Below are 26,805 nucleotides of genomic sequence, written 5' to 3' on the forward strand. Positions count from 1 at the left end.
CATACCATATTTTGTTCCTCACTTGATGACTACTTGAGATTTTTAGTGAATACTACTGCTATTAGTGTATATGCTTGTAAAAGTTTTAATTTGAACATGTATGTTCACTTTTGTTGGATATATACGAAAGATCAGAATTGCTGGGTCAAGTGGTAAGTCCAAGTTTAATTTTTTGAGGACCTGCCAAACTGTTTTGCTGGGTAGCTGCACTGCTTTACATTCCTGCAATCAGTGTGTGAGGGCTATAGTGTATTCACATCCTAGTCAGTCCTTGAAATTATTCTTTTAAAAACAAGTATAGTTTACTTACCCATATATATGAAGTGGTATGGGTTTGATTTACATTTTCCTAATGGCTAATCATAAGGATGGTTTGCTTGTCACTTGTGTCCTGTCTATGTTAAATAGACATTTAACTCTTCAGCCTTAAAAAAAAAAATGATGCTGTCTTTTTGTTGATGAATTATAAGGGTTTCTTGTATAATTTGGATACTAGACATTGTCAGGTTATATGATTTACAGACATCTTTTCCTGTTCCGTGGATGGTATTTTCATTCTCTTGTTATTGTTCTTTGGTGTAGAAGAATTAAAATGTTCTTTGGGTGGCACTGGGCTTTTAATATGGATCCTCATACTTGATAGACAGACACTGCCCCACTTGACATGTCCCCAGACCTCTTTGCAATCCTCACATCTCAGCTTTCTGAGTAGCTAGGGTTACAGGCATGATCCACTGGCATCAGTCTTGGCATCAGTCTTTAGTATTTTATGCACATATAGTTTTTATCAAATGCAACTGGAGATAGTTTTACTGTCTCCTACTAATTCGGATGTATTTTATTCTTCAGGCCTAATTTGTGATACTACAGTGGTGAGAGTGGACATCCTTTTGTTTTTGTAATCTTACAGGGAAACTTGCAATGTTTTTTTCTTTTAGTTTTTAGTGCGCACAGTCATGTGTCACTTTAATGTGAGGGTATATGTTCTAAGAAACACTTGGTAGGTGATTTTTGTCATTGTGCAGACATCACTGTGAGTACTTATACAAACTTAAATGGTTATAGCATCATTAGGCATATAATTTTGTGGTACTCCGGATGAGGTTCAGGATTGCTTGATTTTTAGCTGTGGGTTTTTTATAGATGGTCTGTATTGTGTTGAGGAAGTTCACTATACCTGGCCCCCTGAGTGAAACCCATCTTCTCTCCTTCCTGGGTACTGCTACAAAACATCTCTTTCTTTCTCCTTCTCTGTGTGGGAGGCATAGATAGGATTGCCTGCCTGAGGCTGCTCTGGGCAAAGATTTGAGACCCTGTTAGAAAATAAGGCAAAAATGAGCTGGAGCTGTGGCTGAAGTGGTAGAGCGCTTGCTTTTTAGCAGCTATGAGGCCCTGAGTTCAAACTATGTTCTCCCTTCCCAAATAAAAATAGTAATTTAGAGCCACTGATTTGTAACTTCCCTAGTTTGAAAGAGAGTGCCTTTGTTCTCACTTCTACCTGTATTGGCTCTGCCTAAGTTCTTTGTTTCCTTTTCATGTATTAAGTTCAGTGATGAATTTCATTGATGGCAAAGTATAGTGAGCCTGTTTTGTTTTTTGGCCTGTTTTTGTATTCATTATCATTGTTAGCGGGTTATTAAAATAATATAATATATTGATATATATGGTAATATATGATAGAGATTCTTTGAGACATGCAAAGCCTAAGGTAATTTCCTCTCTGGTATATGGCAGGAAGATGCTGTTCTCTGTCCTAAGTGACCAGGGCCTGTCAGACACCCCTGGCTCTGGCCCTTGTTTCTGTGGGTAGATTAGTTCTTTCTTATGTTTCTTTTCAGCTGAGCATTAGAAGGGAATTTTTATATGCTACATACAATTTTCAATTTGTTGTACTGGGATAGAAGCCTAAGACTTACCAATCATAATTTGGTTGTTCTTTTTGCTTTATGTTCAAAGGTTTTGCTTATGGTTTCTGTTTATTTTATTTTGGTTTTGTGGTACTGAGGAATTGAACCTGGGGCTTCATGTATGCTTGGCAAGTACTGTACCACTAAATCACATTCCCAGTCCCTGTTTATTTTAGTCTTAAAAATTTCTTTGAAGTATTTTGATACTTTAAAGAAGTATTTTACTGAGAAATACTGTGGGTAATGTAAACATTACATTTTATTACTCTTGTTTTTTATGGTATTGAGCAGGAAACTCAGCACCTTGCACATGCTGGGCAATTGCTCATCCACTGAGCTATACCTTACCACAATTTTATGACTTTTTATTACCTATAACTTAGGTTTGTACAGCAACAAAACTCATTTTCTTCATTAATCAGTAGGGTAGAAATTTTTCTCATGAGACAACCTACTTGGGGCATGACTATTATTTTAATTTTGTTATAATGGTGATATATACAGGGGTTACAGTTATGTCAGGTAAAGAGCACATTTCTTTTTGGACAGTGTCACCCCTTCCCTTATACTCTGTCAGTTTTACACTCCCATCCCTACCTACAAGTTGTATAGTTCATTTTCAAGTGTCTAAGTACCAGAGTTGCATTTGTTTACCTTTGTACCTCCATTTCTGTGCTTCTCCTGACCCTCCCAAAGACATATAAACATACAAACAAGACAAAAAGAAAAGAAAATGAAAGCAGTTTCCTGGAGTTCTTTTTGATAAATGCTATTTTGTATCATCAGAGATATGTAGTCATTGTACCTTTGTATTCCTCTCCTAAGTGTATCCTCCTTTGGTCTCACTGTGTGTAGATTCCTAGAGTTCTGTATAATTTATCATGTACCAGTGTATTTTAGATCTAGCTTTCACATGTGAGAGAAAACATGCACTGTTTGTCTCTCTGAGCTTGGCTTACTTCACTTAGCGTGGTCTGTTCTAGGTCCATCCATTTTTCTGGGGTATGATTATTTTTAAAGTGTCTAAAATTTTTATGATAGAAATGGTATCTCCTTTTTTCAAGTCACTAAAATTGTTGGATGAAGAAGAAGCAACTGATAATGACTTAAGAGCAAAATTTAAGGAACGCTGGCAAAGGACACCATCCAATGACCTTTATAAGCCTTTAAGAACAGGTAAGAGTATATATAAATGACCTCCACTAGAATAAATTCCATACTTGATTAAGTTAGAATGAATTGTAAACTACTTTCGCTGAATTGTGTACTACTACAAAAACCTTGTTGTTTCCCCTTAGTTTAATATAAAAACAGCAACAACAAATTAGCAATAGACCCACGTCTTTGCAAGTAGCAAAAAATAAAAGGAACCTTTCTTTATTTTCTTTGCCTATCTCTTTATATTTAAAAAAACAGAAGCCATACGAAGCCATACAGGTGATTTTATAATTTATTTTTCTTTCTTTCTTTTTTTTTGGTGCTGGTCCTGGGGCTTGAACGTGGGGCTTGAGCTCTTTTTGCTCAGGACTAGTGTTCTACCACTTGAGCTACAGCTCTGCTTCTGGTTCTTTTTGTGAATCATGTCTTGCCCTGGCGAATTTCAAACCACAATCTTCAGATCTCAGCCTTCTGAGTAGCTAGGATTACAAACATGAGCCACTGGTGTCCAGCTCTAGTTAAATAAGATATACCTCATCCAACACTTTTTTTTGCCAGTCCTGGGGCTTGGACTCAGGGCTCTGCTCAAGGCTAACACTCTACCACTTGAGCCACAGCGCCAGTTCTTGCCATTTTCTGTATGTGTGGTGCTGGGGAATTGAACCCAGGGCTTCATGTATGCGAGGCAAGCACTCTTGCCACTAGGCCATATCCCCAGCCCAAGATATACCTCATGACAAAGTTTTTTTCTAAAATATGTCTGATGAATTTTAAAGTCAAGCTGTCTTTTGAGAGAAGACCTTTTAAAATTATTTGTGTTCAATTTTTTGAGTGAATGACAGCTTCTGATATTCATGAGTGTAGAAAAAGATTAGACTACTGTCTGTTCGCTTTTATTTGACACCAAATTATACTAAGTTGAACATGTAGCTGTGCTTCTGGTTTTATTCTTCCAAAAATAAAAATGTCCAGATTGACAGCTGAGTTTTTATTTAGTAATTTGGGGCCTATAGAAGGGGAAAATGAGTGAAGTTGAGGCCCAGAACTTAATAGTACATATGGTCCATAAACATTGCTGTTAGAATTATGCTGTGCTCTGGAAACCTTTTTCTCCAGAGGGAACCAACTTCAGAACAGTTTTAGACAAAGCTGTACAAGCAGATGGACAAGTGAAAGAACGTTACCAGTCTCATCGCGACACCATTGCACTTTTGTGTAAGCCGGAGCCTGAGCTGAATGCCGCCATCCCCTCTGCTAATCCAGCAAAGACCATGCAGGGCAGTGAGGTAAGAGGGTGAAATTTGGTGTGAGTGGTCATTGCTTATGAAAATTGTGTTCAAGCCATTGTACACAATGTCTTACTGTCCTCTTTTAAAAAAATACACGTTTGCTGTGAGTATAACACTGAATAGAACATTTGCTTAGTATACACAAGCCTGTAGATGTGATCCCCAGCAACACACATACACACAGGCAAGTACATGTATATGTGTATGTGTATGTATATATATATATATATATATTTATGTGTGTATGCAGAAATGATTGGGGGTTGTTTAAAATACTTAAATATTATATATATATGGTGTGACATTATTGCTGATATTAATGTTAAACTTTCATTCTTTAAATGCCTTAATGAGGAGGTACTAAATTCTAGATGCTTCATATGTTCACAATATTTTATTCAAGTTTTAGAAAGAGAGACTTGGAAATATAGAAACTTTTCTGAAGTTAAAAGCAAAACTGGATTTGGCTAGGTAATCATTTTTTTTTTTTTTTTTTGTCAGTCATGGGGTTTGAACTCTGGGCCTAGGTGCTATCCCTGAGCTCTTCAGCTCAAGGCTAGTGCTGTACCACTGAGCCACAGTGCCACTTCTGGTTTTCTGGTAGTTAATAGATGTGAGTGTCATGGACTTGCTGCCCAGACTGGCTTTGACTGTGATCCTCAGATCTCAGCCTGCTGAGGAGCTGGGATTACAGGTGTGAGCAGCCTGTGCCTGTCTGGCTAGATAATCTTGTGACTATAATTTCTTTTTTTAAAGATTGTATACCGCCTTCTACCATATTCTGCTAGGACTATTTCTCAAGGGAAAATCGACAAGTTAATAAATGGGTAGCATCATCATGGTATTTCTGTGGTAGGAAGGAGAAAATCAGTAGTAGGGAATCTTATTTGAAAAGTCCTAATGAGAGGATCACATTCCATGTAGAACTGAATGGATAAATACTCTGAGACAGGAGAGGTAGATGTGTCAGAATACACCAGAAAGCCCCAAACAAGTTATTGTTGAAAACTTTTTGAAACTTGAATTTCCGGAGATAATAGATTTTGAAAGATAACAGAATTGTTCTTTGTCTTTCTACAGAATAGTTCTTGTGTTTATCTAGCACGAGAAGACACTCAACCAAGTGCTTTGAAAAGCTGACAAATGGATCAGTTATATAGACCATCACCATTTTGTGGTTCAGTGTGCAAAATTAGTCATGTACGAAGATAGCTAAAGAAGGATAGAGTTTAAAGGGAAACAAAGTATATTGTGAGAATTTAAATCAAGAATTGTAATTTCAGCAGTTGGAAATAGCAATCTGAAATAAGGCTATGACCAAAGGAAAAAAAAAGACAGTTAAGGGATCTGTAAAAGTGTCCAGATTGTCATTTAAATTAAGTACTTTCACTTTTATTTTGCTTTTTGGACATCTTGCTTTTGAGATAACGGATCCCTGACTTAGAGTTAAAGGCAGGGAAACAGCGGATCACACACCTGATGTAAACATAACTGATGATAACAAGAAACTGACCAGTGTACACAGGAATTAAAACTTTTTGTTTTTAAAATTTTCTTTTGTATTTTCAAACTTACTGTTTTTGACCATATTCCTTAAACATGTATAATAAATCTATGAGGCAGGCTTACTCTGTACAGTTAAGCCATGAAACTCAACTACCAGGTAGCAATGGCTAGTATGATTGAACTGTTACCCTCTGTTAGAAATCAGTTTAACCACTTTATTTACATTATTTCATTCTTGACAGTAGTGCCAAAATAGGTATAATTTCTGATTTACAGGGGAATTTTCCAGTGTTTACCAAATATCTTTTAAGTGCTCTTCTTGTGCATTAAAAAATTTAGAGAAATGCTTTGTATTTGCAAACTATCCTGTATAGTTGCAAAGTAACTAAGTCCATTGTGCCTACTAAAGGGAGTGTAATCAGAGTTGAAGAAGGTTTTTTTCCTATGGAATTATCTTTCATTTTCATAGTTTGTTTTTGCATTTAATTTTAATTTATTTTTATGATTCTGGGGTCTGAACTCAGAACTTCATGCTTGCCAGGTGGGCACTCGTTCATGGAACCCTGCCTCTAGCCCTTTCTTGGTTAGTTTTGAGATAAGGGTCTTGCTTCCTGCCTGGCACATATGTGGTCTATAATCCATCTATCTATGCTTCCAACAAAACTACGATGAAAAGCAAGTAGCATTTGTATAGCTATTGATTGAAAAAGGGTCCCTTTTTCCCCCCTTCCCTGAGAGATGGTCTTATACTGTGATTCTCCCTATCTGCACCCTTCTAAGCAGTTAGGATTACAGACATGAGCCACTGGCACCTGGATAATTTTTTTTGAATGTGTTAAAAACAGTTGTGATTCAAAGGTATATGTAGAGTGATCTTACTTCTGTTCCCTACTAGGGGGCATATGCTCCCTAGAAGCTACCATAGTCCTTAGTATGTTAGTAGTTTGTCCTTATTGCCTCCCTTCAATACTCATTTTACATAGATGTCTCCAAATAATGTATATTGTATCTTTATATTATAATTTTCATTTTCTCACCCAGAATACAGTGATTTACATACATGCTTTTGCACTACTTCCCTTTCGAAAGCCCCCTCTTCCATTGAGAATTGAGTGTTTCTTTTTAATTTAACACTAAGGCATTTAGGAAAAATGAGTGTGTACAGAAGCCAAAAGGAAGTATACCTAACTTCCTCAGGTCTTTCTTCTTCGGTAGGGAATGTTACTTGTGGATGTTGCTGTCCAGGAGCTAACCACTGAGGTAGGAAGGACAGGCCAGCACAGCAATTTGCAGTTGGAGAAGTCCACTGGAGTTGGAATTGGTATTGGTGAAAAGAAAGGGAAAACTAGAGATGTGGTTCATGGGCATCATCCTTTGTCTTTTCCCTGACTTTCTTCCTGAAACCTTATGTGGTGAAAACAGATTGGGGCTGAGGAGGTTGGAGTTCTCCCTTATAGCCTTACTAAGTTTGATGAGATCAGTGTGAAAGAGGCACCTTGAAAGCAGCATTAGAGACACTTGTATACTATTAATATAAAGAGCATTTAACGATTTGTGAATGTAAGCCAGAGACTGCGTGGCTGACTACTGTTACTACTGGCTGTTACTGTGTTGTAACCGTGTTACTTAATTTTTCTGGGACTCATATTTCTGTATGTCTGGAACAGAGATGGTAAATATATATACTCTAGAAGATATAAGAAATTAAATTATATTTATGAACTGTTTAGCACAGTGTCTGGCAGTAGTAAAGTGTTTAGTAAATTGTAGCTTTTAGTACTGCTGCTGTTATAATCTAAATCAACAAAAGGTACAGTGTCTACACATAAATAAATTTGATGTATACTTTATACTGTCTCTCTGAGAAGGTATTTATTTCTGACCATGAATTAACCTTTGTATATTATTTCCTTCTTGAAATGGACTTTTTGTTAGTTAAGATGTCTTTTTTTCTTGCTTAGGTTGTAAATGTCTTAAAGTCTTTATTGACAAATCTTGATGAAGTGAAGAAGGAAAGAGAGAGTCTTGAGAATGACCTGAAATCAGTGAATTTTGACATGACAAGCAAGTTTTTGACAGCGCTGGCTCAAGATGGTGTGATAAATGAAGAAGCTCTTTCTGTTACTGAACTGGATCGAATCTATGGCAGTCTTACAAATAAAGTCCAAGAATCTCTAAAGAAACAGGAGGGACTTCTAAAAAGTATTCAGGTAAAATGTATGTGCTTGATAGATGTTTAATAAACTGGAGAAAGGATATGTTTGCTCTACCTGCAACTGGAGATATCTGTGGTTCAGCATGAAATATGAGACACACACAGGTTGTAAAATTTAACTTAAAATCTGACACAAAGCCACTCTTTGGGAGCTAAAATGTTTTAGGTTGCAGTGCTTGACTTTTATATATACTAAGCAGGACTTGATATATAAAAAACTCAAAATTTGAGTTTTTCCAAATCTTTAGAAGGTGTAAGGACTGGAGTGTGCCTCAACTGGTATAACATATGCATAGATCCTGAGCCCAAACCCCAGTACCACCACTACCACCAACAAATAGAAGGAAAAGATTTACTTTTTGGCCATATATGAGGAAAATCAATATTAGTTGGAATCTGCATATATTGCTGCAGTGGCTGATCTATATACACTTTTGTTAGGTTCTCAACATAGTGCAAAACTAAATCTTAGATGTTTAAAATTATTATTTATATTCATAAATAGTTTTTAGGCAACAAGACTGGAAAATTTGTCCTTTTTAGTAGTTAGTATGCAAAATGTAACAATTTTATTTGTTTGAATATTATGGTGTGTACTGAATATTTCTATAAAAAAAGTATTCTAAACAGAGTTTTTTTTTTTTTTTTTTTAAACTAGCCCCGGGGCTAGGCACTGTCCCTGAACTTCTTTTGCTCAAGGCTAGTACTCTACCACGTGAGCCACAGCACCACTTCGGCCTACAGCACCACTTCGGCCTTTTCCGCATATGTGGTACTGAGGAATCAAGTTCAGGGCTCCATGCATGCTAGGCAAGCACTCTACCACTAAGTCATATTCCCAGCCCAGTAAAAGAGTTCTGTTGTTTTTTAAAAATTCATTTTTATTTATTTTTTTGGTGCTCATCCTGGGAGTTGAACTTGGGGCCTGGGTGCTGTCACCAAGGTTTTTTTGTTCAAGGCTGGTATACTTGAGCCACAGCTCTATTTCTGACTTTTTAGAAGTTCATTGGAGATAAAAGTGTCACAAACTTTCCTGTCCAGGTTGGTTTCAAATCGCAATCTTCAAATCTTAGCCTCTTGGCGCTGGGCATATGGCCTAGTGGTAAAGTGCTCACCTTGTAACCATGAAGCCCTGGGTTCGATTCCTTAGCACCACATGTATAGAAAAAGCCAGAAGTCGCGCTGTGGCTCAAGTGGTAGAGTGCTAGCCTTGAGCAAAAAGAAGCCAGGGACAGTGTTCAGGCCCTGAGTTCAAGCCCCAGGACTGGCAAAAAAACAAAACAATCAAGCCTTAGCCTGTTGAGTGGCTGGTTACTGGTGCCTAGCATTAAAAGAGTTTATTTTGATGGTGTATTTTATAAATGTTACTGAGTAATAGAAATCTGTAATCATTACTGGTTATATTTTGACATTACTCAATTTGTGGTATTTTTAACTTAAAGAAAAATTTATAGCATTGTACTATCTCCAAAGAAATATTACTTGGCCTGATATATGACTCAAGTGATGGAGTGCTTTCTAGGAAGTGTGAGGACTTGAATTCAAATTCCAGTTTCACAAAGAAAAGAAATATCAGATGCTTCGTGTGTGTGTGTGTGTGTGTGTGTGCGTACGTGTGCATGTGTGTGTACGCGCGTGCGCCCTGTATGATTTTCATAGTTGGGAGAAGGATCAATAAAAAAACGTAGATGTTGTACTGATTTCATAAATAAATGCACATTATATTTACCTTTCTTTTAACAAGGTTTCACATCAGGAATTTTCGAAAATGAAACAATCTAACAATGAAGCTAATTTAAGAGAAGAAGTTTTGAAGAATTTAGCTACTGCATATGACAACTTTGTTGAACTTGTAGCTAATTTGAAAGAGGGCACAAAGGTATGTAGTACAGAGGAGAAATACTAGCTAACCAAATAGATGGGAAAATAAAAAAGTCTATACTATTGTTATTTTTAGGTGCTTAAAATTATTCTTTGCCTGGAATTTGGTAGTTTTCATGCCTTTTGCTTCTTGTTTGTTGTAGAAAGAGAAAGCTTAATGAAGTCGGTTGCATTTTGTTAGAATTTTAAGAATGAATTGTATATTTCAGCTGTCAGAGAAGGAATATAAATATTTCCAGTAGTGGGAATTAGGTCACAAGCCAATGACAGCTTTTCAAGTATTAGAAACTGGACCCATTTGAATGAATTATGAAGGACTAGGAATAACCAAGGCTGATCTTTGGTTGAAAAGAGGCTGGAGACACATGGCTTTTATATTCTTTGCTGGTGATTTATGATAGGCTTGTGATCCACTGAGAATCAAAGTGCTTACTAGGTATGTATTAAGTGCTTTCCTTTTCTGTCCTTTAAAAACTTTAGAGAAATACTTGTATTTGTTCCTACTGATTATTACACTTTTTAGAGAACAAGTGGTTTATAAGTTTTCAGATATACAATTTTGGTATTTAATTCTATAATGATCATTGAATAATCTTGATGAGATACATTTGGTATAAAGTACAGTCCTCTGAAGTGATGGTAAAATCACTGAAGGATTTGGAATAGAGAAGAGAGTACAATGTCATTTCAGTTTGGATAAATGCCTTGTCCAAATAGATCAGGCTGAGGAAACTCCCCAGAAAGCCTTTGGATAGCCTTTTAAGGTGGATCGGAACAATGTCTGCATCTCTGTAGTGAACATGCATACTTAACCCTTTGTTAAGGGCCCTTACTAAATTGTTGGATAGTTTTTAAAGGTTGATTGGAACAATGTCTATATCTCTGTAGTGAATGTGCATATTTAACCGTTCTGTGAAAGGTCATTACTAAATTGTTGACTTTTTTCTAGAAATTGAGAACATGTTCATGATTGTGAAACTTTTAACCTGTCATCTAGTTTTTGGTGACAATGTTTTGTAAAAATGATTTTCTTTACTAACCCTAAGTTATATGTATTAAGTTGCTTAACAAGTTGTCCAATTTGTGTCTCATGTAGAATTCAGGTCTTTAGTGTTAAACTGGCATCGTTATTAGCCTGTTATTACTCCCCAGGTTAACAACTGTTTATGTTTTTTACTTGGATTATTTCTCTGTTTACAGTTTTACAATGAGTTGACTGAAATCCTGGTCCGGTTCCAGAACAAATGCAGTGACATAGTGTTTGCACGCAAAACAGAAAGAGATGAACTCCTAAAGTAGGTTTGTTTTATGTATCAAGTTCTAATTGAAAGTATTAAAAAAAAATTCATGTTGAGCCCACGTGCTGGTGGCTCACACCTGTAAGCCTACCTACTCAGGAAGCTGAGATCTGAGCATTGCATTTGAAATCCAGCCTGGGTAGGAAAGTCTTGTGAGACTTCAATAAACTACCAGAAAGCTGGAAGTGGAGCTCCTTGAGCATAAAGAAGATGAGGGACAGTGCGTAGGACCAGCACACAAAAAAAGTCAAGTAGAAATTTTTTTTTTTTTTTTTTTGGCCAGTCCTGGGGCTTGGACTCAGGGCCTGAGCACTGTCCCTGGCTTTTTCCCGCTCAAGGCTAGCACTCTGCCACTTGAGCCACAGCGCCGCTTCTGGCCGTTTTCTGTATATGTGGTGCTGGGGAATTGAACCTAGGGCCTCGTGTATCCGAGGCAGGCACTCTTGCCACTAGGCTATATCCCCAGCCCTCAAGTAGAAAATATTGTGGATGAACTTGGTAGTGTGGGAGAACAATTTCTCTTCTGAGTATTGGTACAAAGTTACAAGCAAAGAGCTGCACAGTTTGGGAATGGAAGGCTGAAAAGGAGCAGAAACCATGTAGAACAGGGAGCTCATGGTAGTGATGATAAAATGCCCCAGGTAGCAGATCCCAGGAGGCACAATGAATAGACTCAATAGCAAATAGATTCCTTACATAAGATGAGATGAGATGTACAGCACTTGGGGAAGACAGGGTGAATAGCTCAGAAAGTACCAGCAAAAAAGTCCCTTTCTGAAGGAGCCTACTGCAAAAGTTGGGCCACTTGCTTATTTATCTGTATAAAGTTGACCAGTAGTGATACAAAGATACTGTATTTTTGAAGGTAGAAAAATGAAAATGTAGCAAAACTTAATAAGGAATACCAGAGCATTAAAATTCTGAGTGAACATTTCACAGTGAATTAAAACAACTATTACTCCTCTGCATGATAATCAGATACAAGATATAACAACTAAGAAAACAATACTTAAACCTAATGCATTTGCCACAGGCTAATTCACCTTATATAAAGAACTCCTAAACATTAATAAAAAGAAAAGTGTAAAAAGATATGACCATAAATTTTGCAGAGCAGGGACTAGAAGTGACTCAAACATGTAAAATAGCCTCCTTCAGTATAAATGGGAAATTAAAATGAATCTGAAGTAACACTTTTCAGATTGGTGCCAGTCTGGTCATGTTGTGGAAATAGACATGATATGTTGGTGTGAGAGCATAAAAAGGTGCAGTTTATGTGGAGCAAAATTCCTTGTGTGTAATTAGACTGTTTGGGGAGTTTATTCAAAGAAGTATGAGCACTTACTAGAAATGGCATATGAGCTATTTATTTCTGCATTACTTATGGCATGAAAGAATTGTGTTCAGAGTTGGTAAAATAAAACTGAAGCTGTGCTGTGAATGACTGGGATTGTTACATCAGCGTAAAGGTTCTGTATGAGCATTTAGGGACATGTGCTTACTTTGTTCAATACTGTAAGTGAGAACTTAATCAATGCCATGTACTACTAGAGTACTACTTTAGATATAACAGTGCCTTATGAGATTTTTGGGATAATTCCAGTTAAAATTTTCTCCTAATGTTTAATACTAAGTTTGAATGGTCTTTACAACATTATCTTTTGTGAGTTTACCTTAAGTTATCTTCTGAGTTATCTTCTGACATATTACTGAGATATAATAATTGACATATTATTGAGATATATCATATCTCAGTAATACATTTCTTTGAGTATCAATTTCATTGTATAGTTAGCTTTATCACATACCCTCCCTCTCCCTCCCTCCCTCCCTCCCTCCCTCCCTCCCTCCCTCCCTCCCTCCCTCCCTCATATTGAGCCCCAGGCCTTGTACATGTTAAGCACCTACTCTACTACTTGAAAAGTACTCTCACAGTTGGTTGTTTTCTGTTTTGTTTTTTTTTTGGTGGGTGGGTAGTAATTTACTTATTTGGTTTCTTGAGATAGGGTCTCACCGTAGCACAAGCTGCCCTCCAACTTGAAGTCCTCCTTTTGTAACCTCCTGAGTGCTAGGATTACGTGTCTGGCCATGTTGTTTTGCATAAATGTTGATGTCATACAGTGATTCATGTATTAGCTAAGTGATCAAATGGCTGTGGTTTGTGTTAAATTTGTGTGTGTGTGTATACATGTGTGTGTGCATGCCTATGCTTGTACTGGGGCTTGAACTCAGGGCCTGAGTGCTGTCCCCAAGCTGTTTTGCTCTACCACTTGAGCCACAATTCCACATCTGTCTTTTTGGTGGTTCACTGGAGACAGAGTCTTCTGGACTTTCCTGCCTGGGCTGGCTTCAAATTGTGATCCACAATCTTCAGCCTCCCCGAGTAGCTAGGATTACAGGCATGAGCCAGTGGTGCCTGGCAAATGTTTTCTGATACTTTCTGAGTAGTCCCTGTTTCTTTTTTTGTCTTGTGATTGTAAAGAATGAGCAGTCTTCTAGGGGTGCTTGTCTAATTTAACATGTTCCTTACTCAAGTTGTAGCTATGATCTCTAAAAATGTTTACCTTTGTTTGTAATCTTCAGAAATAAAATAAAATAGAACCTTATTTTGTTAAGCTATACAAAGAACGATGGTTTATGTTTTAGTTATGCATAAGAATGTAAAAAAAATAGAAATGTTGTATATTCTAAAATACCATCATCTGGGGGCCGTTATCTGTTTTATGTGTGCATTTATGTACTCCCCCCCCCCCCTACACCTCCTGTGTATTTATAACTCTTGTCTTTAACAAGGGATTTGCAACAAAGCATTGCCAGAGAACCCAGTGCTCCCTCAATTCCTACTCCTGCCTATCAGTCCTCTCCAGCAGGGGGACATGGGACAGTTCCTCCAACACCAGCTCCAAGAAGCATGCCGGTTAGTGCTGCCACTGCATTTGAAGATGGACATTAGGGACAATTGGCTGCTCTAAAGGAAGAACAGGTTTCCTTTGGAGGGATCCAGTGGTTACCACGAATTCTTGACTAAAAATGGTTAAGCTGAGTCCAACCAAACCATTAGATAACTTTGTTTACAGCAAATAAAGTGATTAAGCAGGAAGTTAAGTAGGAAGTGGTACTAGTAGTTGGCTAAATCTAGAACATGAGACTTTATATATAGCTTCTGAGTTGGTCTTTCCTAAAATACATAGAAAAAAGTGTTCTAGAGTAAAATAATTGAAAGACTTCAGACGTGATGATGCACAGATTGTGATTTGTGTTTAGTTCATAAACACAGCCACAAGAGCTTTTTCTGTGATAAAGGATACTATCTGGAGTGGGTATTTAGTGATACTGAAAGTAACTGTTAAGTGATTTTATAGAACAGCATTCTTATCGTCACTTGAGTGCTGAAGTCTGGTGTCAGGTTTGCAACTCTCAAGTGGATCTGCAAATGTGTAGATAAATAGGTGGATATAGCTAGATGAAACAGGCATGATAGTGTTAATAGTTACTGAGTTTCATATAGATGCATGATTGCTTTATTATAATTTCTTCTTAAGTTTTCAGATATTTGGAGATTTAATTTATAAAGGAGTTTAGGAACTAAGTGGAGAAAAGTCACTTATAAACCTTGATGCTGCTTTCCATTTCAGTTGTCCAGCCTTTGGTGGAAGTAGCAAATTATAGATATTAGGCATCAGGAAGAGTGGTGGCTGTCACAAATTGGAGACTTATTTTTCTACTCTGATACATTTTAGAGTAGTAAGTCAGTATTTAAGAATGGTAATTAGAAGTGTATTTGGTTGGATGCTGATTTCTCTTATGCCATAATTTGTCTTAATAGTTTGAGAGACCCATCAAAGTTTTGTAGTCAGTGCCTATTTTTTTCTTTATAGCCTGCTAAGCCTCAGCCACCAGCCCGGCCGCCCCCTCCTGTGCTTCCAGCCAATCGAGCGCCTCCTGCTTCTGCTCCGCCTCCAGTAGGGGTGGGGACTGCTGCGCCAGCCCCATCACAGACCCCTGGCTCAGCACCTCCCCCTCAGGCCCAGGGACCACCGTACCCTACCTATCCAGGATATCCCGGGTAAGTTGGCCACCTAGCACCTTCCAGGGCATCGGCTAGTGTGTCTAAAGATAAGGTTGTTAACCCTTTTCTACAAAGGCATTTACAAATGAGTCAGCTACAAGGTCAGCTTACCTGGAAATTAAAATAATATTGAATGCTTGCCTAGAATGCAAGAAACCTGGGCTTGATTTCACAGTGCCACAGAAACAGAAAAAGCCAGAAGTACCACTGCCACTCAAATGATAAAATACTAGCCTAAGAAGGTCAGGACCAGAGCACAGGCATTGAGTTCAAGCCCCAGGACTGGGAAAAAACAAACATGTGCTCTAAATTTTGCTTAATATGTACACTTGCAAAGTCAGGATTTGTAAGTGTTCATTTATATGCATTACAGTGAATATGTAATATAGTGAACATAGTGACTCATACGTACAGAACAGGAATATAGAGTATTAGTTTTGTCACGTTTGATATTCTTTCATTTTAATTAATGAGAGGAAACGGAATGCTTTTTCTCTGACAAGTACCTAGAAAAGTTTCCTTTTTTCTATACTATTACTTAGATTGTAAGTAGAGAAAAAATGGCTTTTTAAAGCTATCAGAATAGTTGTTGTATAGTTCAAGTATTTGATTCACTAACCCAATGCTTTTGGCTTCTTCTCCACACCAGGTACTGCCAAATGCCCATGCCCATGGGCTATAATGTCTACACATACGGGTTTAACATGCCATATCCACCAGTGTACCAGCAGAGCCCAGGCCAGGCTCCGTACCCAGGACCCCAGCAGCCTTCGTACTCCTTCCCTCAACCCCCTCAGCAGTCCTACTATCCTCAGCAGTAATGTTTCTGCTCAGAAGCTCAGCTGGTTCAGTTCAGAGGGAAAGAAATACCAACCCTGCAATAAAGTGTACTAAACTCTATGCGCTGGTTAATATAATGTACTTTACTGTACTGAATACAGTGTATAATTTCTGTTCGCGGCGAAAAGCTGTGCCCCAGTTTCACATTTGATTGCACATGTGAGATTTTGCTACTGTTGCAGTATAAATACTAGGTATAATAAGATTTGAAATAAATTACATTATAGTTGATAAAAGTTGATGAGAAATTAAAGCTGCCAGTAAGCCTTCTGAATGAAGCTAGCATACTTTCTACCTATGATGCAGTCGGGACGTGAGATACTTAAGAAGATGGTCTCAGTACTGATATTCAAGGAAACTACATTTTCTTTTCTCTTTTGATTTCTTGACTTGATTTAATTTCATTTTGATATTTTGCATAATCAAGACATTGTAAATCTTATAATTTAAAAATAAATTACTTAAGAACAGTTGTCATGGTTATGTTTGTCATTGATTCTCATCACTGTCTAATTTCTTTCTGGTATCAGTCCCTCATTTTGTGTGTTCACACGTTAAACACACTATGTTTAAATGCACAGGCAGTGCAAGTTAACAGGTTTAAGGACATTTTATAGGAAAACCAGAAGGATAGTACCTTAATTTATTTTTCATATGCTCATTAATTTTGACAGTTGTTTTAAGAAGTTTTATATTGCAGAAGAAAATTGTTGCCAAAGATTCCAGTGAATATTATTCATCTTTCATGTTTTATTGTTGACTTTTCCAAGAAATTGATACAAATTCTGGTAATCTTCCAGGCTTTTTTCCTTCATAATCTGATGAAAATAAGTTGATGTCATTGGCACTGTCTGTGTACAGTTGTGAGAAGGGTTCCTGTACTCATCTATTCTTCTGTCTTATTGGCTTAACCCAATAACACTTAATGCACAGTGTGTTGACATAAATCTTAGCCCTTTTTTGGCTCCCAAGAGATTGGGCTACTTTGAGCATGCAGAATAATTGTTGAGAACATGTACTAATTGCAGAACAGGTTTTGTACTCAGTATTAGTCTCTGCGGTGAGGATATTTAGTTACAGGAAAAACACACATCACAGAGTGAGAAGTGAGAAAGGGACAAGCTGTCCAGTGTCACAGTTCTATGTGGGTTCCTTTCTGAGAGCAGATTTCCAATGGATCAGTTTGTGCTTATTTTCTGAGTTTAATGATGACTTTTTCTGCATTGTTTCATTTAAATGATACTGTCTCTTAGTCCTCTGTTGTTTTAATTGACAATTTAGATTTATATTTTAAATGTTAGAGTGAAGATCTGATTGTAAAAGGGAGTAAACTGGTTGAAAAACATGTATATTTTAAAGAATCTTACTTTGTTATATGTGGAAAACAAAGACATGTTTAATTCAATATAAATGATGAATATTGAAATTGGTTTAAGGTCCAATAGTTAAACCTTGGCAAAATACGTATCATTGCTGTTTTAACACTTTGGATTCATCGAAGTATGAGATGGGTTGATTTATTTGACTTTTCTGTAAATGGCAGTTGAGGTATCTTATACTGGCATTAAACATTCAGCATTAGGGATATCCCAAATTGGTAGTTTATATTTCCTAATGCAAGTATAAAAAATTGGCCTGAATATTCTCTTGGGGAAGAGGGCACTGAAAGAAAGAATTAAGTGCATCAGATCATTGTAAGGCCAGTTAGTCCATTCCCAGGCAAAGCTGGCCCTTGTTCCCAGACCCTACAGGAGTGAGAAACCCCTGGGGAGGAGCCTCTCCCCCATGCCTCTCTGTCAACCTATAGCAAAGCCTTGATGTAGCAGCCCAAACCCATCTTCTTGTTCACACATCCTTACAGTGTGCAACTTTTCTTTTGGTCACCCAGGTTCCTGTTCTATTGACTGTCTATAGGTGGTTGGTGCTAGGTTTATCTTCATAGGCCTTTCTCATTTTGGAAAGAGACATGGAAAAAAGCTTTCTCTTATTTAGCAAACAAGAAAGCTTCAACTGGGCTTTTGTCACCAAACTTTTCTGTCCTTTGTTGAGATCCTGTGTTCTACAGAAAACCCATAAAGTTAATGACTAGTGCTGTTCTTTTGGAGGTAGGAGGGTTTCACTGTGTGGCTCTGGAATGTCGTTCCCATGTTTATAAATAGGCTTTTGTTGTTGCTCTTTGTAAGGGAACCATTTATGTGAGGCTTTGGAATACTGTTATAAAATGGATTGTACTTCAGAAAATTGAACTCTGCATAGTGGAATTTGAATTTTAGGAAGTCCCTCTAACTTGTATTTCTTATTCCTGGTTGGAGACAAATGGCCTGATTTCTGTCTTGTACAAAGAGTTGGTCTACAGAAAGCTTTTCTCATGTTGTGCAGTCTTTATTCTCAGATGAGAAAAAGTCACATTTTACTACAAAACAGTCTATATATGATCCTGTATCCAGATTCCATCCTCTGAAATTTATAAACCCTCCAAACTGTACAGAGTTACAGAAAGAAATGCTTTTCACAGTCTAGTATGCTAAACACTGTCCCAGTCAGCAGCCTTTCTGGTCAAAACAGATGAAAACAAAACAAAGCAAAATGTTTTCCATTTGAGCTTTACAGTTTGCAGAAGTGCTTTGTATACCTTTTCTAATTTCATAAGTAGGATAAAATATAATTTGTTAAGTTAGGTTTTAGTTTGCTAATGGTTTCCTTTTTAAATTTTATTAGTATATCTTGACGAGTCTTGCTATAACCCCGTGACATCTCATTTTTTAAAGGCCTGCAGGTGTAGTTTGATTCACAGAATAGGCAAGATATAAAGCAGGACAGTCTGCTGTAGTGTTATCATTGCTGGTTTAAACATAGACTTTAGAGGTAAATGGTTGATTATAAGATTTACATGGAAGAGCAAAGAAGGACAAATTATATTTTTAAAGAAAGAGAATATTCAGGCTTTATTTCTGGTATGAAGTTTATATTTTTTAAAGAATCCTATATTATCACACCAGAGATTTTAGATTCTTTTCTGCTTATAAACATTGCTGGTAGTTGGATTATATTTTTATTGTATTCATTTCTCTTAGGGGAAAATTGTAAAGAAACAAAAAGATTCCCAATGAATGTATCCTAGAAATAAAAGTTGAAAGATTCTTACTTTTTGGAGTATGAATTCTTTTTTTAAAAAACAAAGTGTTTAACCTTAAGCTTGAGATTTTTCAGTAATTTCTTGACAAAAGGTGGCTTGGGAAAGAATATATTCTGACTAAATGCATGACTGATCCTTCAAAAGGAAGACTAATTTCTTAGGCAGCTGTGTGAACTATATGATTAAATTATGGATGGGCCATCTTTTCAGTAGTAAGGGTCTACCTCAGATTTTGTATGTATATATTACTATTTTGGGGGTGGGGTGGGTACTGGGATTTGAACTCAATTTTGTACTTACTAGGCAGGTGCCTTACCACTTGCAGTCACATTTCCACTCAAGATCCTTTTTTTTTTTTTTTTTTTTTTTTTTTTTTGACAGTCCTGTGGCTTGAACTCAGGGCCTGGGCACTGTCCCTGAGCCTCTCTGTGCTCAAGGCTACTGCTCTACTCCTTAAGCCACAGCACCACTTCTGGCCTTTTCTGTTTATGTGATAATGAGAAATTGAACCCTAGGCTTCATGCCTGCTAGGCAAGTGCTCTACCACTAAGCCACATTCCCAGCCCCCAAGATACATATTTTCAGGAGCCATTTTTTTCAAGGCTACGTTTTGATGGGCAAGGTGTTCAGTATATTCTAGCATAAGAGAATAGGGCAGAATTCAATTCTTTTGAGCTGGGGATCCCAGGTCTGCCCTTCTGCTCATTGATACTTCTCCCTGCAAAGGATCCTAGAATTTGTCAGTTACATGGTTCATTCTTTTTCATGAACTTTCTGCCTGTGCTGGTCCTGAACCTTATTATCCCAATCTCTGTCTCCAGAATAACTAAATTTACAAGCATGAGCCCCCACCCCCGCCCTGTACAGCTTCTTGGTTGATAGTGCATTTCTTTTCATCACTACGTAATTCCATTGTGTGAATTTCTACATTACAGTTTGGTTGTCCATCTTTTGAAGGCACCTTGGCTGTTTGAAGTGTTTGACAATTACAAATACACTTTTTATATGCTTTTTGGTAGTACTGAAGTTTGAACTCATGTGCTGTGTCCTTAACTCTTTTTGCTCTATTTTCCAGAGTCTTTGAGTTTTTGCCTAGGGCCAGCCTTGGACCATGATCCTTCTAACTATGCTTCCTGAGTAGCTGGGGTCCCAGTCGTGGAAATTAGCAACACATAAGCATGAAGTAGCATATTTGTTGAGATGAGTCTTGCTAACTTTTTGTGAGGACTGGAGGATCTGCATAGATGTACAACCATTTCAGTGCAGGGTTGTGTGGATACAAGTTTTCATCTTATTTGGGTGAAAATCTAGGAGTGTGGGGGGAATACATGATGACTTTTTTTTGGTAAAAAACTGCCAAACAGTGGGAGTGTTGGCATCCCCTTCATCTTCACCTGCAATGAATGAGAGACCCTGTGTCCTGTTTTTGCGCATTTTGTCGGCATTTTATATCATCAAATTTTTTTGTTACTATGTATATACTGTAATATTGCTGTTTGAACTTAAAATTCCTTAAAATCATTAAAGAGGTTGAACATTTTTCTATATTCCATCTTATATTTTCTTTGATGAGGGTCAGGAATATTATCCAGTTTAAAGGTGGGATTATTTTGTATTTTAAAGATTCCTTTTGTATTTTGGATGTAGTTCCTTTAGTAGATATATTTTGCAAGTATTTTTCTCATTGCCTTTTATTCTCTTTCATATTTTTTTCAGATGTGCCTATATTTTCTTTATTATTTTTAAATCTTTAGCCGTGCAAGGGGGTTACAATGTAATGTCCATTTATGTATAAAATGCATCTTTAATCAGTCATTCTTTCTGTCACTTTCCCCCCACTTCCCCTTCCTAGCCTCAAGTTTTCCATTGGCTAGAAGGGGCTGCAGTTTGGTGGATTCCTTCCTCTCATTGGCTAGAAGGGGCAGCAGTTTACCTTCCTCTCATTGGTTAGAAGGGCAGTTGGGTGGATCCCTTCCTCTTATTGGCTAGATGGGGCTGCAGTTGGGTGGGTCCCTTCCTCTCATTGGCTAGAAGGGGCTGCAGTTGGTTGAGTCCCTTCCTGGCAGGCTCTGGTAAAGTAGGTTCCCTTGATGGCAGATATAGCAGAACGTCTAGATTGAACTGCAGATTTGACCTCTCAGGATAGTTCTCACACAACTTCCAGTGCTTGGTCCGTGCATTGGCTTTCCTTCCAAATCCTGGCTTTAGTGGCTTTTGCTCCCAGTTTGGGAGGTGTGTGGGGGCACCTGTTACCCTGTGACCTCAATTCTATTATAGGGTGAATTAAAATGAGATGTTTCTTTCAGTGAGACGTAGAATGACAACTTCTAAATTCTCCATATCTCACATTGCAGAGCCCCAAAGTACAGATAAACTTTTAATACAAATACATATTTTTAAAGAAAAATTAATCTCAGGAAAGGTATCACCTCTTTCTTCTTGATTCTAGAGTCTCTTGTTTTGGACATCAGATCTTCCTAGATGTTCTAACACGTGGTTCAATTATGTTAGGGGTGTGTGTGTGAGAGGGGGGGGAAGAGAGAGAGATTTGGGTCACATCTCCACTTCCAACTTTTTGTTGCTTAATTGAAGATAAGAGCCTCTAGGACTTTTCCTGTCTGGGCTGGCTTTGAACCCCTGTCCTGAGATCTTAGCTTCCTGAGATTAGCTAAGAGTATAGGCGTGAGCCACTATCTCACAGCCCTTCCATCCTTTTGGATTTCCTTCACAGTCATTCAAAATTATAGATTAAACCACTCCCTCCCATTCAAGGTGCTAGGAATATAACTACAACCCAAAATTTATATTTTGGGAGACATTGAGATTGAGCTAGGATTGGAGGTTAATATCATAAGTGCTTTTGCGGCGGGGGAGGGGGGACGGCAGTGTTCTGCTTTCCTCTCTTGCTAGCTCAACACTTTGGAATGTGTTTTCTGGGATTATTTTACTGGGAGGGACATGGGTGGAAGCAGGACTGGAGTCAGGGGCCAGGAGTCACCGAGGTGGTAAAATCTCAGAGCATGGCTGTCATGCTTCATATGACATAAGTGCCTTTATCTGAAGGCCAGTGGGGGTGGGCAGCAGCCCAAGGTGGCATCTGGCACCGCTGGCATTTGTGTGGAGAGCCAGAGGTTGCAGAGACTCCTCATCTGGCCGGATGGGCTTCTGACTGGGAAGCTAATGACTTCAAGTAATAATGTTTCTTGTGTCCCTGGTTTGGTGGGCTTCAGCTAATAGCTACCTGCAGTGTTTCTGCCACCTTTGGGATGGCAGACATTTTCCTTGTGGATCTGCACCCGGGCTGCTATTGCTCCCCTCGTTTTGCATTTGAGAGTAGTCTGAATGTTTGTACCCACTAGTCAGCTATGTGAGGGTGGCCAGAGTGGGAATGAGGTAAATCATGTATTCCTCAGCACTCGGGAGATTCCTGCTCTTCATTTCCAGCACCAAGTGTACTGTCATTTTTTTTTTTTTTTTGCCAGTCCTGGGGCTTGGACTCGGGGCCTGAGCACTGTCCCTGGCTTCTTTTTTGCTCAAGGCTAGCACTCTACCACTTGAGCCACAGCGCCACTTCCGGCTTTTTCTATATGTGTGGTGCTGAGGAATCGAACCCAGGGCTTCATGTATACGAGGCAAGGGCTCTACCACTAGGCCATATACCCAGCCCAGTGTACTGTCATTTGGAGAGAGATGCCTGCATTAGGACATTTGAGAATGTCTGTAATGGGAGCTGGGGATGTAGCTCAGTGGTCCAGCACTTACTTTGCATGCAGCCCACCCCTAGCACCACAAAACCAGTGTTTTTACGATGCTTGAAGCCTGGTCTTGTCACATAAGGCCTTGCAATGGATTGTCCAATCCTGAGGAAGACTGTTAGCTTGTTTTATAGTACTATAACTAAATACCATAGGCTGAGTAATTTATAAAGAATAGACATTTATTTAGCTCGGGCTGTGAAGTTCAAGGCACTGCATGGAGAAGGCAAGGTGAGCGTGTTAGCTCAGGTCTCTTCCTCATACAAAGCCAGCAGTGGGACCTCACTCATGGGACCTCATTTAATCCCAGTTAGCATCCACAACCCCCATTTCCAAGTGTCATGAACAGGAATTTGGAAACTGAACTTCCAGCACAGGAGCTTTCAAGGGGCACATTCAAATCATACAACCCATTTTGCCATACCAGAAGCGGCAATTATTTTGAGGACCTGAAGTTTCTCTCTTGACCCTGCAGAAGTGCATGCAAGTCTGTTGGTGGCCGTTTCCTGGCTGGTGGCTGAGAACCTGTAGCACTGAGTGACACCCCAGGGTGTGGCCTCTGGAGCTCCAGGGAGGGCTGGTAGCAGGCTGTGAGATGAGTCTGCACTTGCTCTTCCCAAGTTCAGGTCTGGACATCTGGAGCAAGTGCTGATAACCCAAGTCAGCTGGCTCCCCGCTTCCACCCTCTCCTAACCGCTGCATTACAAAGGCTAGACAGCAGGGGGCGCTGGAGGAGAAAGCTTGATTGGGGGAGGGGGTGTTATCCTGGCCTTGCTTGCTCAGGCCAAGGAAGATTGACATGTCTCCACACAAATGGATCCCAGGGTGTGACACCCTCAGCTGCCCTTGGTGGGGTGGCCTGCTTGGGAGGGGCAGCCATATGAGCCAGGTATGTCCACTCTGAGGGGGTGGTCCTGAGGAAGCCACTGGGAGTGGGCTAGAGTGAGAGCCAGGACACATCTCAAGGGTTTCAGCTATGAGTTTGCAGTTGGTGGTGATGGCTGTGGGTTGGGGGTAGGGCCGGGCTAAGATTGGGGGTGGGGGGGTGTCTGCCAGGGCTTCTTCTAGAGTGACCCCCATTCTTGTCCATGTGCACATCTGTGTGATGGGGTATAGGGCGGGTGGCTGGATGGGCAAATGTTTCAGACAAAGGACAGCACTCAGGCATTGCTAGGGTGAGGGGTGTAATGGGTGTTTAAAAGCTGCTTTTGCTGAGGAGCACTAACTCCTTATCTGAGTCCCCCAATTTCCTGAAGGCAGGCGAAATCTCTACATCCTAGTGTCCTTTGCACCAGCCATTCCCTCCTGCAGCCACCTTATAATCCATGCAGGACAGAACCGATAACATGTTTACAGTAAGAAATAGAGGAAACTACTTTCCCATCTCAAAGAAACAAAGAGTTCCAAAAGACAGCCCACCCATGACTGAAGCCCAGAACCCCTGTCTCCCCAGAACTCATTTTAGACTAATACTCTTTAGGTATGGCTTCCTTTGTTGGCTGGGACTTGGGTTTGAACTCAGGACCTCACACTTTCACTTAGCTTTTTTGCTCAAGGTTGGTGCAGTACCAGTTGAGCCACACTTTCACTTCAGGTGTTTTTGCTGATTAATTAGAGATAAGAGTCTCATGGACTCTTCTGTCTGGGTTGGCTTCAAACATTGATCTTTAGATCCCAGCCTCTTGAGTAGCTAGGATGGCAAGCATGAGCCGCCAGCAGCTGACTTGGCTAATACTTTTATGCCCCCCCCCCGCAAACAAAACCAGGCAATCTCCCTTTTGCCCTTCTGACTGCTAGGAGGAATAAGCCTTGGTCAAACAAGACAAGCAGTTTCTAGAATATGGTGCCTGCCAGCTGGGAGATAAGCAGACCCAAGGTCCTAACATGCAAAGACCCCAGCCCCCTGGGTTTTCCCTTACAAACCTGTCCTCTCCACTGGGGAGTAGGGCTATGGCTTTGGAGCTAGAAGCTCATGCAGTCCTCATGTTGCCTGGTAAAATTAGTTAACCTTTATTTGCTTTTCTATCAAACTAGGAGATGGAATTTCTGGAGATGAGGGCTGCAGGCAGGAGACCTCTGCTGGTAATGAACTCCCCCTCAACCACCTTTGCATGGTCAGAAGAAGCCAACATGACAAGAAGGCATGGGCAGCTCAGTAGGGACAGGACACAGATGCACTGGGCTGGCTCTGCAGTTGCTTGGTAGACAATGGGCTGTGGCCAGGGGACGAGGCATTTTGGTGGAGATGCTTCGTTGTTAAGCTTGGTGGGACAATCACACTGGCTGTGGCTGCCCCGATCTCCTGTTACCTTTCCCGGGACACAGCTGTCTGTGCCAGAGGCCTCCCAGGTTGGCTTTTCCTGTGCCTATGACCCTGAGTGGGGTGTTGTGGGGTCTTCTGGGGTGAGGCAGACTTTCCCTTTGCTAGGTGGGTTCATTGGCCTCTGATTGCAGGCTGATCTCTTTCTCATGGCAATGTTTCCACTTGGGGCACGCTCCTCCCAGGCAGGACAGAAGCTGTGCTCCAATCACTGTGCTTTAGCTACTTTCAAGGCTTTCGGGTGGCCTCTTAATGCAGATGACTCAGTTCCCACACAAACGCTGGAGAAAACAATAGCAAGTTTCCTGCTGACATAGTGAAAAAAATTGACTCATGAGAAAAATCTGCACAGTGCATATATTAAGTTAGATTAGCTGGGTTTGTCAACTGCAAAGGATCAAATTCAAAGCTCAATGGAAAAAGACTGACATTTAATTTGTAATCAAAATTTAGATTTTCCTTCAAATATAAATGGCAACAGATTCACCTGTAGTGGTAATAGAACCTGTGACTTCATCTCCTCTAGAAATCCCAGATAGTCACATGACACAGTTGCTACTGAGCCATCAAATGTCATTTTGCTCCCCACTGCTCTGCATTTATGGTGATTGGACCAGCAGCTAGGTCCAATTGTTAATGATGGTGGATTTATTTAATGATTACACACATAAATTGAAACATAATTGTATATACTTACAGTTGTATGGATTTTATTACAAGAATATGGAAAGAATCCAGAGACATTACAATTTTGCCAAGATGACCTCCCCTTCTCCCCCCGCCCCCCCATGTGATTCTTAACCACATTCAGTTTATTAGCTTCTGGAGGTTGGAAACTTTCTGAAAAAGAGTGGTAGTTCCTACTTTAACCACAAGAGGGCACCATTTTACAAGTTATGTTACAAAAAATGGTGGAGGGATTTTTTTTTTTTTGGGAGGGGAGGGGGTCTTAGTCACTCTCCTTCTAAAATTGGTTCAAGTTTCCTTTACCATTAGCAGTGTAATTGTGGGTCCTGTGATGAGGCGCTGTAGCTGATCCCCTACAAAGTTCTGAACTACCTGTGTCATGCGAATCCAGGAAGGTGTGAAGTGAAAAAAGGAGTTCAGACACTAGATAAGGGTTAGTGCTGCCTCCTCCTCCTCCTCCTCCTCCTCCTCCTCCTCCTCCTCCTCCTCCTCCTCCTCCTCCTCCTCCTCCTCCTCCCTCTTCCTCTTCTTCCTCCTTCTCCTCTTTCTCCTCCTTGTTTCTTCTTTTACTTCCCCTTCCTCCTCCTACTCTCCTTCCTCCTCCTCTTTTTCCCCTTCTTTCCTTCCCTCTTCATCTCCTATCCAGAAGACAGACTTGTTAGAGCAGAAAAAAAATACTTGCTTTGTTATTCTGGTAGAAGTCGACCATTTATGAAGATAGAAATGTAGTTAAAGGTTTTTGAC

The 26,805-nt window shown here is 39.4% G+C and overlaps 1 protein-coding gene and 1 long non-coding RNA gene across 3 annotated transcripts in view; one reads left to right on the plus strand and one right to left on the minus strand.

Moving 5' to 3' along the window:
- LOC125353158 (programmed cell death 6 interacting protein) overlaps positions 1-19,307 on the plus strand; it is a 57,124-nt gene extending 37,817 nt beyond the window's left edge. For both annotated transcript variants that reach the window (XM_048348648.1, XM_048348647.1), the window contains exons 11-18: positions 2,972-3,083; positions 4,182-4,351; positions 7,822-8,070; positions 9,820-9,954; positions 11,157-11,251; positions 14,048-14,171; positions 15,133-15,320; positions 15,973-19,307. In XM_048348648.1, the coding sequence (XP_048204605.1) occupies positions 2,972-3,083; positions 4,182-4,351; positions 7,822-8,070; positions 9,820-9,954; positions 11,157-11,251; positions 14,048-14,171; positions 15,133-15,320; positions 15,973-16,144 (1,245 nt within the window). In that variant the 3' untranslated portion in view covers positions 16,145-19,307. The remainder of the gene's footprint in view (positions 1-2,971; positions 3,084-4,181; positions 4,352-7,821; positions 8,071-9,819; positions 9,955-11,156; positions 11,252-14,047; positions 14,172-15,132; positions 15,321-15,972) is intronic.
- LOC125353159 lies at positions 1,685-23,514 on the minus strand. Its single transcript, XR_007211282.1, has 3 exons — positions 23,504-23,514; positions 23,192-23,196; positions 1,685-2,285 (listed from the first exon to the last, which is right to left on the minus strand). It is a non-coding gene; the product is annotated as an uncharacterized LOC125353159 (long non-coding RNA).
- Between the last annotated feature and the right edge of the window lie 3,291 nt (positions 23,515-26,805).

Source organism: Perognathus longimembris, chromosome 6, assembly GCF_023159225.1.
Source record: "Perognathus longimembris pacificus isolate PPM17 chromosome 6, ASM2315922v1, whole genome shotgun sequence".
NCBI lineage: Eukaryota > Metazoa > Chordata > Mammalia > Rodentia > Heteromyidae > Perognathus > Perognathus longimembris.